This window comes from Pipistrellus hanaki (genome assembly GCF_964339955.1).
Source record: "Pipistrellus hanaki genome assembly, chromosome: 6".
NCBI classification, from domain to species: Eukaryota; Metazoa; Chordata; class Mammalia; order Chiroptera; family Vespertilionidae; genus Pipistrellus; species Pipistrellus hanaki.
This window is the reverse complement of record NC_140508.1, coordinates 4013507-4031517: the sequence shown is the minus strand read 5'-3', so window position 1 is coordinate 4031517 and position 18011 is coordinate 4013507. Positions and strand designations below refer to the sequence as shown.

The window sequence follows — 18011 nt, the reverse complement described above, 5'->3', positions numbered from 1 at the left end:
AAAACACCTTTGCTCATTTTTGTATTTTCTGTAATACCTAGCATTTTACATTAGCATACAAAAGATGAAATGAACAAGTGTAACTGAACAATAGTAAAAATCATATTGGAAAGGATAAATCAGTTAAAGAAATAATATCTCAAAAAATATATTCACATACTTTGAATAATTCTAAAGGCAATGTTTATTAAAATACATTTCATTTTCAAAATTGAGCTATCAACTGGCAATGTTTATTAAAATACATTTCATTTTCAAAATTGAGCTATCAACTGTTAAAGTGTGTATATATTTTTTTGAGGGACACCAAATTGAGAGAAAATTTTTTTGGAATAATGCAAATCTATATAAAGCAGCTAAAAGAAATAATAAAATTGAAGATGAATTACAACTAAAATGAATATTTTCATTTTAATATTTCTAATTTACTAAATATTAAATTAGAATCTGATTATTTCAGATTAGTAATAATTTAGTGACATTATTTATTTACCTAATTATAGTTAAATATTTTATTAGAACAATAATTTTATTAAAATTTTATTTACTTTTTTTATAGCAAAGGTAGAAATTTATTAAGGAACAAGTACAGACTCCCACGTGGGGTGGGGGAAAGGTTCCCACCTACTTCCTATTTCCATAGTTTATAAAGGCTGTAGTTCCTGTGTCCTAATATCCCCTCTGATTGGTCAATATTCCCTTTCAAATTGGTTACTATAGTTACTCCTGAGGCCCTCCTCCCTCTTTGTCCTCCTATTCCTTCTGGGTTTTCTTCCTTCTTTATTTTGTAAATATAGACTTTTTTTTGGCTACTTCCAATTTCCTTCTCTTATGGAAATATACCTATTGCTGCTTCCTTGTCTTTTTTTTTTTTTTTTTAAATATATTTTTATTGATTTCATAGTGGAGAGGAGAGGGAAAAAAAGATAGAAACATCAATGATGGGAGAAATCATTGATGGGCTGCCTCCTACATGCCCCACACTGGGAGCCCAGTGCCCCTGGGCATGTGCCCTTGGCCAGAATTGAACCGGGGTCCCTTCAAGTCCAAAAGCCGACTCTATCCATTGAACCAAACAGCCTAGGGCTGCTTTCTTGTCTTATGGAATTTTATTTAGCAACTTTTTTGCCCTCACTACTTTTTGATCAGGTTGAATATATTTTGAACAATTGTCTATAGAAATAATCTCACACATATTTTTTCCTAAGAGCCCTAGTTGATTGACAAAATTTTGAGCCTTTCACTTGATGGTTTACATAAACCTTAGCCTATTTCAAAGATTCTCTATTTAAGAATTTAAAGCAAATGAGTATTTAAAAAGTGCTTTGTGTGTGTATGTGTGATTCTAGAATCACTAAAATTCTGCTTGTAGAATATCAGAGAGGTCATTTTACCTATGTTCAATAAGATCTTATATTTTGTATTTGATTTTTAATACTGTTATGTTTTTAGTTAATACTGAAGTCTTCAATATTTTTTAAATATATTTTTATTGATTTCAGAGAGAAAGGACGAGGGAAAGAAAGAGAGAAACATCAATGATGAGAGAGAATCATTGATTGGCTACCTCCTGCACACCCCCTACTGGGAATTGAGCCTGCAACTCAGGCATATGCGCTGACTGGGAATCAAACCATGACCTCCTGGTTTATAGGTCAATGCTCAAACACTGAGCCACGCCGGTTGGGCAGTCTTCAGTATTTTTAAGTATGGATATTTAATGCTTTTATTTAATTCACATTAAAGAAACTGTTACGAATGTAAAATTTATATTAGTGGAAAAACAACTTAAAGTATATATGAAAATTTAATTGCGTATGTTATTTATTTTCCAAGTATAATAATGTACAAATTTGAATAGTTTTATGTAACCTTTTGTATTTAGGAAAAGGGTCAGAAAAAAAGTTATAGACAATTGAAGACTACTTTTGTTAATGTTACTTCTGAACATTCATTGTAAGTAATTTTTCATAAATTTTATAATTTATATTTGAAGAAAACAAGTTTATTATATAATGGAGTTAATATTTCTCTTCATTTTTACAGGAATGACGTTTACAATTTTAATTTGACTGGAGCTGACGAGCCTATTATAAAACTTGGGGTAAGCTAGAAATCTGTAGTTATTTTGTATTTATTCAGTATTTATTTTGTAACTATCATGCAGTTATTAGCAAGTATATTTTATTTCCATCCTCATATAAATGTGCTTTAAATATTTTAAAATATATATTCTATTTATTTTTATTAAATTTATTGGAGTAACATTGGTTAATAACATATGAATTTAAGTGTAAAACTTTGTAATATAACATCTATATACTCCATGTGTGCTCACCACCTGAAGTCTCTTTTCAAACATTTTTAAATATTTTAATATTTGTTTAGTATTTACCTAGTTATATTTTAGTATCCTTTCAAGTCCTTCACACTGAAGTAGAGAAAAATGAGTAATTGGGACATGGAGGAACTCAGACTATTTCATCAAGAAAATCACTTTTCTTATAGATACAATAATTTAAAATATTTATTTAAAATTGGCTTGAAAATTTAAAACAGTTACTCTTTATTTTATTTTTAGTATATTTTACAGTTCTAGCTTTCTAAACTGAATTTTATTGTCACATCTTAAGACTATATGAAGTGATAGAAACTAGATTTTGTGTTTATTTCTTTTAATTTTTGTTTACCTTATTTTGACACTAAGAAAAAAAAATTAATGCTTACTCACAATATAGATCCAGGAATTTCAAGCTACAGCTAGAGAAGCCTGTATGGATAATTCAATAAAATTGTAAGTGCTTTATTATTATTAGTTGAATCAGATTATAATACACTTTTCTCAATTGTTCTTTTTCTTAAATATTTCCTTCCAGTTTATCTGAGAATTTTTAATATATGAAAAGAGTGAATATAAAGCTACTGTCATGATTACTCCCATTATTATACTACTAGAGGTTCAGTGCAAGGATTTGTGCACCAGTAGGGTCCCTCCACCTGGCCTGCAGGGATCAGTGGACCTCCTCGCCACTGCAGCCCAACCTTACCCTCCAGATCATCAGGCTCCAGCCTGTTGTCTGCATAGATTTCGCTTAGCACAAATTAGTGCACAAAGTGGCAGGCAGCCAGGGAGGAGCCTGAGCTGGGCAGGGTGCCACTCCTGCTCATCTCAGCCTGCTTTGCCTGCCTCCAGGGCGTGCAGGGGGAGTGTCCATGAGAGAGGCTTGAGCTACCTCAGCTGCATTCACCAGCTATGAGCCTGGGGTCTGGCATCCATCTATCAGCTAAGCAGAGCTCCTACTCTGGGAGCACACTGACTACCACAGGGCAGCTCCAGCATTGAGCATCTGCCCTCTGGTGGTTAGTGAGCATCACAGGTACTGGCCAGTCATCTGGTTGTCTGATCACTTAGTTTTTTTGTTTGTTTGTTTATTTTTAAATATATTTTATCAAATTTTTACAGAGAGAGATAGAGAGCTGGAAACATCGATGAGAGAGAAACATTGATCAGCTGCTTCCTGCACCGCAACCAAGATACATGCCCTTGACTGGAATTGAACCTGGGACCCTTGAGTCTGCAGGCCAATGCTCTATCCACTGAGCCAAACCGGTTAGGGCTGGTCACTTAGATTTTTATATATATATATATATATATATATATATATATATATATATATATATATATATATATATATATATAAATAAATTTCAGCATTTATAGTTGACCCTTGAACAACACAGAAGTTAGGAGCATCAACCCCCTATGTAGTTAAAAATTTGAGTATAGCTTTTTACTCCCCCAAAACTTAATTACTAATACCCTACTGTGGACCCAGAAGCCTTGCCAATAACATAAACAGTTGATAGCACATACTGTGTATGTTGTATGTATTATATACAGTATTATTACAGTAAAGTAAGCTAGAGAAAAAATGTAAAGAAAATCATAAGGAAGGGAAAATACATTTGCAGTAGTTATTGAAAATAATCTCTGTATATAAGGGAATCTGCACAGTTCAAATCCTATGTTTTTTAACAGTCAACTATACTTCTAAAATTAATAATTCCGATTCTGTTTACTTTTTTATATTTTTTTTATTCAGAGAAGAAGGAAGAAGGAGAGAGAGATAAAAACATCAGTGATGAGAGAGAATCATTGATCAGCTGCCTCCTGCACATCCCCTACTGGGGATCGAGCCTGAAACCCTTCTAGTAATGTGCCTTGGACTGGAATTGAACCTGGGACCCTTCAGTTTTTAGGCCAACACTCTATCCACTGAACCAAACCAGCTAGGGCCAGATTCTGTGCACTTTTAATATTAGTTGTACATCTTACATGATAAAACTGAAAGAACTTAGTAGTACTTTCATCTAATCTTGTAATTTTATAATAAAGTGAGGTTAGAGAGGAAAAGTCACTTGGTTAGAAATATATAAGTGAACTAGGGGCCCAGTGCACAAATTCATGCACCTTGACATGAACTGTGGACCACTAGGCAGCAGTGGGAACAGGCGCGGGTCTCAGCCCATCCTCTGTGCCCTTGCCTGGCACCTCCCACTGCAGCCCCTTGTCTTCCTCCTGCTCCCGCCTCCACTGCTGTTCCCAATTGCTCTGATGGTGCAGAGCAATTGGGGCCAGAGCCAGCAGCAGTGCAAGTGGGGCCAGCACCGTCAGTGGGGGGGTGAGTGGCAGCTGTTGCCCTAATTGCCCCTCAGGAGCAGGGGAAGGTAAAGAAGCCCTCAGATGATTGGAGCTGGCAGCAGGTGCGAGCGCCAGCTGGGATCATGGCACATGGGAGCAAAGAATTTTTAGTAACCACCAGAGGCTTGCCCCGATGACAGCGACTGGCACCCCACCTTGGTCTGGTGCCCCTGTTCACCTGCTCCACCATCCTGCCACGGCCAACGCCCACCATGTTCCATGTTCTGCTGCCTGCTGCCTATGCCCACCATGTTCCACATGTGCCCCTTGATGGTCAGTGCACATCACAACATTTGACCTATTTGCATTAGGGTTTTATATATATAGATTAGTAAAAAGTAAGGCTAACTGTTCAGTGAATGCTATCTTAGGAAAAAAAATACTTAAGATTAATTAAAATTAATGTATATTTTTGTTTAAGTGTTGGTTTAAGGAATCATGATGAATTTGAACCTTCTCTCAAAACCAAAGATAAAAAAGTAAGTTATAATATCCTGATATTAAAACTAGTATTTTTTTTAAATAATTTTCCAAAAATTGTCACAGAACTGGAAAACATAAATGATTAGATCATTTTTTTCCCCTCAGAGCTTATCCATGTTCCCAATTTGACTTTTCTTAATGGTCTATGAACTACTGTGATCATCTAGTAATAGATGTGACAACTTTAGTTCCTTTCTTTAATGGTAATAGATTATGTATCTAAGGAAGCAAGCTGATGTGATTTAGCTTTTAATTAACACAACACAGAAAACAAAATACAATTCTCTAATATGGATTTCCACGTGACTTCTTAGATAGGTCCTTAATGCCAGATAGATTCGTTTGCTAAAATTATTATTTTTGTTTGTTTGTTTTGCTTGTGGTTTTTTTTGTTTTTTTGTTTGTTTGTTTTTTTGGCTTAACTTACTTTGGATGACATATAAAGCACATTTCTTTATCTATTACAAGTATTCTTTTTTTTAATAGGTTGTAAGAAGACATAAAAATAAAAACCTCTTTAGTGATACTGACACAGAATACAGTTGTGATGACGGCAAGACTGACATTAGCTGGTTAAGAGAGTCAAAATCAAAACCACAGCTAATAGGATATAGCAGAAATAAAAGTGTGAAGAAGAAAGAGAAATGTAGAAAATCAAGTAAGATATGACTTTATAGTGAAACTAGAGGCCTGGTACATGAAATTCATGCAGGGGGCGGGGAGGGGAGAAGGGGTGTCCCTCAGCCCAGCCTGCACTCTCTCTAATCTGGGACCCCTCGAGGGATGTCCGACTGCCCACAAGGAATGTCTGACGGTGGGCCTAAACCGGCAGTGGGACATCCCTCTCACAATCCAGGACTATTGGCTCCCAACTGCTTGCCTGCCTGCATTCCTGATTGCCCCTAACCTCTTCTGCCTGCCAGCCTGATCACCCGCTAACCACTCCCATGCCAGCCTGATTGATGTCTAACTGCTCCCTTGCCAGCCTCTTTGTCCCCAACTTCCCTCCTCTGCCGACCTGGTCACCCCTAACTGCCCTCCTCTGCAGGGTTGATTGCCTCCAGCTGCCCTTCCTTGTAGGCCTGGTGCCCCCCAACTGCCCTCCCCTGCTTACCATCTTGTGTCCACATGGGGGCAGCCATCTTTGACCACATGGGGGCAGCTATTGTGTGTTGGAGTGATGGTCAATCTGTATATTACTCTTTTATTAGATAGGAGAGACCTGGTGCATGGATAGGGGCCAGCTGGTTTTCCCTGAAGGGTGTCCCAGATCAGGGTCGGGGTTGCCTTGGGGTGTGGGGCATTCTGAGCCAGAGGCCTGCGGTAGATTGCAGGCCAGCTATGCCCCCTGGTGACCCAAGTGGAGGCCCTGGTATCTGGAATTTATTTACCTTCTACAATTAAAACTTTGTAGCCTAGAGTGGAGCAAGCCTCCTGCTTGCTCCGTGGCTGGCAGCCATTTCTGTTTGGATTTGTTTACCTTCTGTAATTGAAACCTTGTAGCCTTGAGTGGAGGCTTAGGCCGGCAAGGGCAGGTGGAAAGCTTGGCTTCCTCCATTGCCTAGGAAACCCAATCCTCTTTCCTGCTCTCTATGGCTGTAGCCATCTTGGTTGGGCTTATTTGCATACTCACTGATTGGCTGGTGGGCATGACTGGTGAGCATGGCTTGTGGGTATAGGGGAGTGATGGTTAATTTGCTTATTACTCTTTTATTAGGTAGTATGTTACAAATAATTTTACTATTTTAGCTATATAAAATGCTCTGATGGTAACTAAATATATTTTTGTATGTGGATAGTATTTTTTATTACACACCCCTATGAATAGAAAAAAAAGTGAAAGCAAATACACAAACACTATAGTGGTTTTGCTTTTCAATTATTACTTTTGTACAATGGTTATATTTAAATTGGTTTTTAAAAATGGGATCTTTAGGGACATAAAATGTGACTTATTATGATCTTTGGTTCATGACATACTGTCACCATGTGTCTGTTCTTAACCTACTGTTATTCAGTCATTGGGTATTTATTGTGAATAATTATATTAAGTACTCATGAACCCAGCACCCTAAATAAAATCAAAGCATGGACAACATCCCCATTTCCTGCCATACCGAACACACATAAGTTTTAGGAATTGATATAGATGCAGCAAAAATATATTGAAAGGAAAACAATTTTCTTGCAGACATATTTTTGCCCAAATCTTTCACAGAATGTTTTGCTAGCATATGGCTTCTGCTTTCTCTAGCAAATCTCCTGAAGTAGTTGGATAAGAGTTTGAGGTATGTTTTGTGATAGACATAATGACCATTTTCCTTACTTAACATTAATTTTAATATTTACTAAACCACAAAGACTTTATATATTCTATTTTTTTTATTAGAAGACAACAGAACTGAGCTATTAAATTTATATTTATTTTAAGGGAATCAGCTATTTTACTTTTAGTTATTTTTTTAATTACATTTGACATACAATATTATATTAGTTTCACATGTACACCCTAGTGATTGACATTATGTAACTTATTAAGTGATCATCCTGATAAATTTAGAACCCACTTGACACCATACATAGTTATTAGAATATTATTTAGTATATTCCCTGTGCTATATTTTACAACCCCATAACTATTCTGTACCAACCAATTTGCACCTCTGAATCCCTTCATTTTTTTAACCCATTCCAAAACCTTTGCCATCTAGCAACTATCAAAATGTTTTCTGTATCTATTAGTCTGTTTGTTTTCTGCTTCTTCATTTATTTTGTTTTTAGATTCATTTGTTTACAAATATGTATTTGTTGCGATATTATTGTTCATATTTTTTATTTATTCTTATTCTACTTCTTTAAGAATACCCTTTAACATTTCACATAATACTGGTTTGGGGTAAATCCCTTTTGCTTTTCCTTGTCTGGGAAATTCTATATATATCCTTTGATTCTAAATGATAGATGGATAGAGTAGTCTTGATTGTAAGTCCTTGCTCTTCATCACTTTGAATATTTCTTACCATGTTATTCTTACCTGAAAAGTTTTTGAGAAATCAGCTGATAGTATTTTGAGAGATTCTCTGTAGGAAACTAACTGCTTTTCTCTTGCTGCTTTTAAGATCTTAAGATTTTTTTGTCTTTAACCTTTTGCATTTTAAATATGATGTGTCTTGGTGTGGGCCTCTTTGGTACACTATGAGCTTCCTGTACTTGTATGAATATTTCCTTCACCAGGTAAGGGAAGTTTTCTGTAATTTTGCAAATAGGTTTTCAACTTCTTGTTCACTCTCTTCTCCTTCCAGCACTACCATGATGCAAATGTTGGTACCCTTGAAGTTGTCCCAGAGGCTCCTACATCTTTTTATATTCTTTTTTTCTAGGAATCAGCTTTTATTTTATTTCAGGATAAAAATAACCCGTAGCAACCTGTGGGGCTGGGGGTGAGGGCGGAGAGGAGGTAATGGCTTAAAAAGAAAAATAGACATATGGAAATGAACTTTGTCATGAGTTTAGATATGAGGCTGATTTTTTTAATTTATTTTTTTACAGAGAGGAAGGGAGAGGGATAGAGAGTTAGAAACATTGATGAGAGAGAATCATCAATCGGCTGCCTCTTGCACGCATCCTACTGAGGATGTGCCCGCAACCAACGTACATGCCCTTGACCGGAATCGAACTTGGGACTTTTCAGTCTGCAGACCGACGTTCTACCACTGAGCCAAACCGGTTTCGGCGAGGCTGATTCTTGAAATCAGATGAGAGTCCCGTCATATGCATAAGGAAAAGAAGCAGCAGAATTATCATTAAAAAAAGAGACAGAAGTATGAAGTAGCTTAGTGTGCTCAGAGGATAAAGTATTGCAGTAATTAGAATGTAGATCAAATTTGTGGGAAAATGTTCAAGGATATCCTAGATCTAGTCATAGTTACTGGACTTTAAAGCATTGGAGAAACATGAAATTCACATGTTTTCAGGGAACTTACAGTCTAGTGGGAAATTGTACAAATAAAAGACAAAGTAGTTTATATATCTTGGGAAACATGAAAGATTAGAATATTATAGTCAATAATTACTTTTAAAGTTGAACTTTCGAGTGAATTGTTTTGTGCCCTTGACTGGAATAAAACCAGGGATTCTTTAGTCTGAAGGCCAACAGTCTACCCATTGAACCAAACAAGCTAGAGCAACATTAACACTATTGATGGTCTCGTTATATTTTAAAATTATGTTAATCATTGATTTAATCAGCAATTTTAAAAAAGTATTAATGTTTCTTTTTCTTTTTTAAAATTTTATATAATAAATATTGTTCAGATTATTACAGGTGTTCCTCTCTTTTTCCCCTCATACCTTCCCTCCACCTGATTCCCCACCCCACCCCATGCCCTTACCCTTACCCCCTGCCACTGTCTTCAGCCATAGGTGTAAGATTTTTGTCTAATCTCTTCCCGCAACCCTCAAACGCCCTTCCCCCTGATAATTGTCAGTCCACTCCCTTTCTATGTCCCTGATTCTATTATATTCACCAGTCTATTCTGTTCTTCAGATTTTTTTCCACTTGATTTTTAGATTCACTTGTTGGTAGATATGTATTTGATGGCTTTTTGTTGTTCATAGTTTTTACCTTTACCTTTTTCTTCTTCTTCCTCTTAAAGAATACCCTTCAGCATTTCATGTAATCCTGATTTGGTGGTGATGAACTCCTTCAGCTTTTTCTTGTCTGTGAAGCTCTTTATCTGACCTTCAATTCTGAATGATAGCTTTGCTGGGTAGAGTAATCTTGGTTGTAGGTCCTTGCTATTCATCACTTTGAATATTTCTTGCCACTCCCTTCTGGCCTGCATAGTTTCTGTTGAGAAATCAGCTGACAATTGTATGGGTACTCCCTTGTAGGTAACTAACTTTTTTCTCTTGCTGCTTGTAAGATTCTCTCTTTGTTTTTTGCTCTTGGCATTTTAATTATGATGTGTCTTGGTGTGGTCCTCTTTGAATTCCTTTTGTTTGGGGTTCTGTGTGCTTCTTGGACTTGTAAATCTACTTCTTTCACCAGGTGGGGAAAGTTTTCTGTCATTATTTCTTTCAATAGGCCTTCAATATCCTGCTCTCTCTCTTCTCCTGGCACACCAAAAAATCTGGATGTTGGTATGCTTAAAGCCGTCCCAGAGGCTCCTTACACTTCCTCACACTTTTGGATTCTTCTTTCTGCCTCTCTGGTTGGGTGTTTTTTGTTTCCTCATATTCCAGATCTTCGGTTTGACTCTTGGGGTACGTTGATCTAGAGTTGAGTTTCTGTGTATTCTTTATTTCAGGCAGTGTATGCTTAATTTCTCACTGGTGCTTTTCCATTTTTTTGGTATTCTCATTAAGGTCTTTGAAGGTCTCTTCAAGTTTCTCAGCGGTTTTTAGAAGATTCTTGAGAAACCTTATAAATCTGATTCTGAATTCTGTGTCATCCAGTAGTTTACTTTCCTCCATATCTCCCATTCATGACATTCTTCTGTGTCGTGTCTCCACATTTTGGTTGCCTCCCTGTGTTGATGGAGTGGTTTTATAGGGGCCAGTAGCTCAGCTTCCCCAATCACCTGAAGTGGTTGCTCTTGGTACACCCCTTTGTGGGCTGAGTGCAAAGTCTTGGTGCAGTTAAGCTTTGATTGCTGTTGGTACACTGGGAGGAATTGACCTCCAGGCCAATTGGCTGTGAGGATCCTCTGTATCTATAATGGAAGAACTGCTGCGCTGGAGACACACTTGTAGTGCAGGCCTTGTTTCAGGCCTTGGTGCCCACTGAGTCCGCCTCACATCCATTTGTCACTTATGGATGTGAGGAGTTGAAATCTGGTGTCTCACACTGACCATTAGGTACCCTGGCTTCTGGCTCTCCAATGGGGTGCACTTCAGCTACTGTCTGAGGCCAACCTGCAGGAGCTACAGTCCTCTCCTCCCTTCTTGGAGCTTGGAAGTTATGGAGCTGCCTGCACCAGGTTGCAAGTTTGCTAGGTTAAACTGCAATAGAGAAGGCCATTCATGTGCAAAAGCCGCTGCTTAGAGCTTGGGTGTGTTTGTAGATTGTGAGGGGCAGAGTCTCAAGGCATCACTAGGCTAGGGCATGGCAAACAGGGATGGCTGGCAGTCAGCCGTCTCTGCCTCTCCCCTCTTGTCCCTGCATCTCGAGTCCACAGACAGCAAACAGTTATTCTTGCGTGCAGCTCTGCAAGCAAGCCACCCTCACTTTTTGACCTGATAGTAGACAGTTTAGCTTCTCCCCAGAAACTGGATTTCAGAGAGATTGTGAGATTGTCTCTCTTCAGGTTGAAGAAAGCAATACCCTCCACCAGCCGAGATCCGCCGCCAGCCCATATCACGTGCGTGCCCCCATATCTCAGTTTTTTAGCGCTTGTACCCTGAATGCTCCTTTCTCTTTCAATCTAGTTGTAGAGCTTCCTTTCAGCCAGCTTTCCCATGGTTTTTGGTGATAGACATTTTATCTTTTAGTTGTAGTTTTGAAATTATTGTTCACGGCAGCAGATTAGGCTTGTTTACTTAAGCTGCCATCTTGGATCTCCTCTTAATGTTTCTAAGGATGTGAAAATCCTCATAAAAAAACAATTACGGGCCATCACTGTTGTTCATTGGATAAAGGAAAAGCAGTTAGTCTGTGATAGCATTTTAGAGACAGTGATATATTAAAAATTCATTTAAGGCTAGTAGAGGGCGGTTCAATAAATTTAAGAAGTGTTTATAGAGTAAACAGTACATTACACATTGTATTATATATAAGAAATCTATATATATAAAAGCCTAAGAAACTTAATGACTGGTTGCTATGATGCATGCTGACCACCAGGGGTCAGACACTCAATGCAGGAGCTGCCCCCAGCAGCCAACCTCCCCCAGCCAGCCACCCTCCCACAGTCCCGTCCCCCACAGCTGACCAACCTTGTGGGGTCCCTCCCCCACAGCCAGCAGGCCCGGATAACCCAATCAGGGTCAGCCCCCAAGGTTTGGACGGGCAGACGCGGCCCCTTTCCCAGGCTGCCAAGGGCTGGCTCCCTCCTCAGGGCTACAGCCAACCTCCATGTCTTGTTCCTCCCTCTGGTTGGCAGGCCCCTATCAGCACACTGTCTACGCAATGTGGTGGTGGGGCAGCAGTGAGGGAGGGAGGAGGAGGGGAGGCAGGGAACCACACAGTGGTGGTGACTGGTGTCTGTTCCTTCCACACCTGGCCTGGCAACCATGGCCTCCTCTCCATTTGGGCCCTGATCGGCCTGGCCCTGATTCTCCCTGATCGTTGGCCAGGCCTAAGGACTCCACCTATGCATGAATTTCATGCACCAGGCCTTTAGTATTAAATAAAATGGAATTATTTGGGGATCTGGAATTAATCTTAATTCAATTACCTTATTTATAATGGGGAAAAAAATGATTCAATTTTTGAACAAATTGCTTCTCCAACAGCCTTCTGGAATGCATAAAGTTTGAGAATCGAGGTTCCACTATAGTCCCTAAACTGAATAGTAGCATCATGGGTGTGCTATATATACTTACGTTATATATTGTGTTGTATGTTTAAAAAGTTTTATAATATAAAGGAGAAGAGAAATGGGTAAGTCACATCATATCAAATACTATACAGTTAAAATTTTCAAAGTCAATTTGTCCTCAACTCATCTTTAAATTTAGTTTGAATGAGTTTAAATATATATTCTTATTTTATGTGATTTCAACTTATATACAGAAATATTCTAATAAGATTTATTTATTTATTTATTTATTTATTTATTTATTTATTAAATTGATTGGGGTGACATTGGTCAACATGAATGAGGTTTCAAGTGAGGGTTTCTGTATTATAAGATCTGTAGATGGTACCATGTGTCCACCACCCAAAGTCAAATTTTCTGTAACCTTATAACCCTCTTCTTCTCCCACCCCCTTCCCTCTGGCAACTACCATGCTGCTGTTTGTGTTCACGAGTTTCAGTTTTATATCCCACATATGAGTGAGATCATATGGTTCTTAGCTTTTTCTAATTGACTTATTCAATCTCACTGCCAATTAGGGAAATGCAGATCAAAACTGCAATGAGATATCTTATTCCTGTTCGAGTGGCCATTATCTAATAAGTTTTAATACCATTTGAAAATTTTAATCTTATTTTCTTGAATTGCAGGACCATCGTTGGAAAGAGAACCATCAAGTCCTAAAATGGTAAAACTTGGAAGTTTGTGTTCTAACTACCCTTTAAAACCATTTTTCTTTGTCATCAAAAAAAAATTCATGTGTCATCACATAATTATATCCTTATCAGTCACTTGTTTCTCATAATTGTGTCAGTCTTTGCACCCTTACTCCTACCTTCTGCCTTATTTATTTATTTATTTATTTATTTATTTATTTTTTAAAAAAATATATTTTATTGATTTTGTACAGAGAGGAAGGGAGAGAGATAGAGAGTTAGAAACATCGATGAGAGAGAGTCATCGATCAGTTGCCTCTTGCACACCCCCTACTGGGGATATGCCTGCAACCAAGATACATGCCCTTGACCGGAATCGAACCCGGGTCCCTTCAGTCCCCAAGCCGACGCTCTATCCATTGAGCTAAACCGGTCCCGGCCCTTCTGCCTTTTTTTAAATGTTAGCCTCTTTTAGGTCTATTTTATTCTGTGGTGAAAAGTATTTTTGACATCTCTTTTTTTCTTCTCTCTTTTATACTTAAATTAGGTAATATAACTCAGGCCTTTCAAACCTTTATTGATAGAAGAAATTTGGAATGGAAATATAAAATCCAGTCTTTTTAAAATATATAACTTGAAATTTGTGCTTCTTAATCTTTATCCCCTTTGCCTTCCTTCCTCCCCCTTTGGCAGCTGTCAGTTTGTTCTCTCTTTGAGTTGGTTTCTGTTTTATTTTGTTTTTGAGATTCCACATGTAATTGAAATCATACAGTATGTGATATTCTCTAGGTTTTTATCACTAAATATTATTCTGGTGTATTCCAGTCTTTTTTTAAATAAAATTCTCTCTCCAGTCATTTAAAAAATATTAATCAGAAAGCTTTTTATTTCAATAAATGTATATTAGCAAATAATTTGTGTTTCTTGTAACTCAAATATTGATATAATACTCAGGAATTTTTCTCCCAAAGACACATAAGAAGAATATCACCAAAAAGGTAGATGAAACCATTCCAGATGGGAGAACCAGACTTCCACGAAGAGCAGCAAACACCCAAAAAAATTATAAAGATCTCTCAAATTCAGAATCAGAAAGTGAACAAGAAGTTTCACACTCATTGAAAGAGAAATTGCTAGTACAGGTAAATAGAAACAATTTAAATTAATAATTTCTAAAAGCCTTTAAAATACTAAATATAGAATTTTTAAAAAATGTCAAATGTATCTGTTCACTACTTTTTAAGATTGAGAAAACTTACATAATTCTAAAAATTGATCCTCAGGCAATATAATGTTTGTAATAAGTTTTTATTAGTGTTACAAAACAGATGTTTGACTCTAGTAGAATTGTAACTAAGAATTTGTACTTCTTTTTGAATTAGAGAAGTACTTGATCTTTCCAAAATAATGCTTCAAGAAAGTACTGACTGATATTGATTGAAAGTAAAACTACTGAATCTGAGATTCTTCTCCTACACTGTTCCATCTCTGAGCATCCCTGACTTCTTCCTCAAATCTCATAATGTCACAGACATCCCTATTGACTTGTGCTTGAAAGCTTTTTAAAATTAAGTTATAAAAAATGGTGTTTAGCCCTGGCTGGTTTGGCTCAGTGGATAGAGCATTGGCCTGAGGACTAAAGGGTCCTGGGTTCGATTCTGGTCAAGGGCACATGCCCAGGTTGTGGGCTCGGTCCCCAGGGGAGGCATTCAGGAGGCAGCCAATCAATGGTTCTCTCTCATCATTGATGCTTCTATTTCTTTCTCCCTTTCTCCCTCTCCCTTCCTCTCTAAAATCAATAGATAGATAGATAGATAGATAGATAGATAGATAGATGTTGTTTATAATGTGCCAGGCGCTATTTTAAGTGCAGATGTCCTCAACTTACAATGGTTCAACTTACAATTTTTGACTTTACACTGGTGTGAAAGCAATAGAAACCATTCTCCAGGTTTTGAATTTTTATCTTTTTCCAGGCTAGCAATTTGTGGCCAGGGGCAGCTCCCAGTCAGGCACAACATTGCCAGGGTCAACAAATAACACTGTAGTGCAGTGTGTTGCCAGGGTTTTTTTGGATATTGTGTCTGAGCACACTTAAGGTAGTCAAGACTAATGAAGTTCAGTAGATAGATGTAGTAAGTGCATTTTTGACAACCACATTTTCACCTTATAGTGGGCTTATGGGGACATACCCCACTGTGAATTGAGGAATATCTATATGTACTTTGTAAATTTGACTTCTTAAAATTTCCTAAGTACTGTAGGTTACTAGTACTATTATTATTTTAATACTAGAGGCCTGGTACATGAAATTCGTGCATGGGAGGGAGGGGGTGTTGTCCCTCAGCCCAGCCTGCACCCTTTCCAATCTGAGACCCCTCAAGGAATGTCCAATTGCCTGTTTAGGCCTGGTGGGATCGGGCCTAAACAGCAATTGGACATCCCTTTCACAATCCAGGACTCCTGGCTCCCAACTGCTCACCTGCCTGCCTTCCTGATTACCCCTAACCTCTTCTGCCTGCCAGCTTGATCACCCGCTAACCACTCCCATGCCAGCCTGATTGATGTCTAACTGCTCCCCTGCCAGCCTGCTTGTCCCCAACTTCCCTCCTCTGCCGGCCTGGTCACCTCTAACTTCCCTCCCCTGCAGGGTTGATCACGCCCAACTGCCCTTCCTTGTAGGCCTGGTGCCTCCCAACTGCCCTCCCCTGCTGGCCATCTTGTGGTGGCCATCTTATATCCACATGGGGGCAGGAAGGGAAACCCAAGCCTCCTTCCTGCTCTCTGTGGCCGCAGAAATCTTGGTTGTAGTTAATTTGCATACTTGCTCTGATTGGCTGGTGGGCATGGCTGGTGGGTGTAGTAGATGTACGATCAAATTGCATATTACTCTTTTATTAGATAAGATGTATTTTTATTGTTGATAGTATTAGAGATGTCTCCTGTTCCCCCCCGCCCTTCCTCCCAGCCTCTATTCACCCCCCAAGTCTTCACTACCCTATGCCCCTGTCCATGGGCTATGCATATAACTGTATAAGTTCTTTGATTTATCTCTTCTCATCCCCCCAACCCCACATCAAGGTATGACAATCTGTTCCATGCCTCCATGCCTCAGGTCCCATTTTGTTTGTCAATTCATTTTGTTCATTAGATTCTACAAATAAGTGAGATCATGGAATATCTGTCTTTCTCAGATTGGCTTGTTTCACTTAGCATAATATTCTCCAGGTTCATCCTCTGTAACAAAGGATAAAAGATCCCTCTTTTTTACTGCTGTATAGTATACATTGTATAAATGTCCTACAGCTTTTTTATCCACTCATATACTAATGGGCACTTGGGCTGTTTCCAAATCTTAGCTATTGTAAATAACACTGCTATGAACATAGGGATGCATTTATTCTTCCTGGTTGATGTTTCAGGATTTTTAAGATATATTCCCAGAAGTGGGATCTCTGGGTAAAATGGGAGTTCTATTTTTTATTTTTTTGAGGAAACTCCATACTGTTTCCATAATGGCTGCACCAGTCTGCATTCCCACCAGCAATGAACTAGTGTTCCCTTTACTAGTACTATTATTGACATCTCATTTTACAAATGAGAAAATTTAGGCACAGAGAGATGAAGGAATTTGCCCAAATCAGCACAGTTAGGAAGTGGTAAACAAATGGTTTGAACCAAAAAAGTTCAAACTCTAGGTATGAGTCTCTGGCCATTACACTGTTCTGATTTTAAATCACTAAACCTCTATATCCCTTTGTTTGTAACCTTCTTATCTCTTACCTGGAAGACATTAAGTTTCATAACTTATTTCCATAGTTTCTGTCACTCTTGCTTTAATTTACTATACATGTAGTCAGGTCAGTCTTCCCAGGCCACCTTCTCATCTTATCCTCTTCAAAAATAACTTTAAGTATCTATCTTCATGTAGTCAGACATTCAAAGGATCAAAATACCTTTCCAAGCTTATTTCCCCTCCGCTAAAATGTACCCCCAGGGCAGTCAGAGTACCTGCAACTTCCAAATGAAACCTGTACTTGTCTACTCTGTGTGCCAGCAGGCCTCCATCCCCTCAATATTCCATCTCTCCCCACCCTCCTTTCTAGACTTCTGAGCCCTGGAATCCAGGAACTCTCTCTGCTTTCACTAAACTGAGTGATAATCTCCTGAACTTTAGAGTATTTTATTGTTATCTCTTATGGTATTTATTATAGTGTATATATTATATTTCTGGTGAATTTCCCATATGTCTTTAAGTGTATTAGAGTCTTTCACTAGTGTATTAGTGCTGCATCCCCTGCTATGCTCATATGTAATAATATAAGACATTTAATAAATATTTCAATGTAATTTAAATTACTTGTATTATAATATAATTTGAAAATTATCAATACATTTAGGAGGAGAATATCCATTCCAGAAGCAAAACCATGAGGCTGCCAAAGAAACAGCAGAATGCTTTCTCTGCGGAAACACACAAGGATATATCAAAAGAATGGACAAGCTCATCTCTCCTAAAAAGTACTACTATAAGAGACAACAGCCTTGACTTATCTTCTGTGTCTTTACCTGGAAGTCCACCCTCTATAGAAGTAATGAGATGTCAGTATCTCCTTCCTTTAGTTGAATATTTAAAAGCCTTATTATAAC

At 38.0% G+C, this 18011-nt stretch overlaps 1 protein-coding gene across 1 annotated transcript in view; it reads left to right on the top strand.

Annotated features, from left to right (window-relative positions):
* SYCP2 (synaptonemal complex protein 2) overlaps positions 1-18011 on the top strand; it is a gene marked incomplete at its 5' end in the record, with an annotated part of 88814 nt that overhangs the window by 54756 nt on the left and 16047 nt on the right. Inside the window, 8 exons of the mRNA XM_084888977.1 lie at positions 1886-1956; positions 2047-2104; positions 2739-2794; positions 5124-5181; positions 5672-5843; positions 13356-13393; positions 14333-14503; positions 17762-17963. Of these exons, the coding sequence (XP_084745103.1) occupies positions 1886-1956; positions 2047-2104; positions 2739-2794; positions 5124-5181; positions 5672-5843; positions 13356-13393; positions 14333-14503; positions 17762-17963 (826 nt within the window). The remainder of the gene's footprint in view (positions 1-1885; positions 1957-2046; positions 2105-2738; positions 2795-5123; positions 5182-5671; positions 5844-13355; positions 13394-14332; positions 14504-17761; positions 17964-18011) is intronic.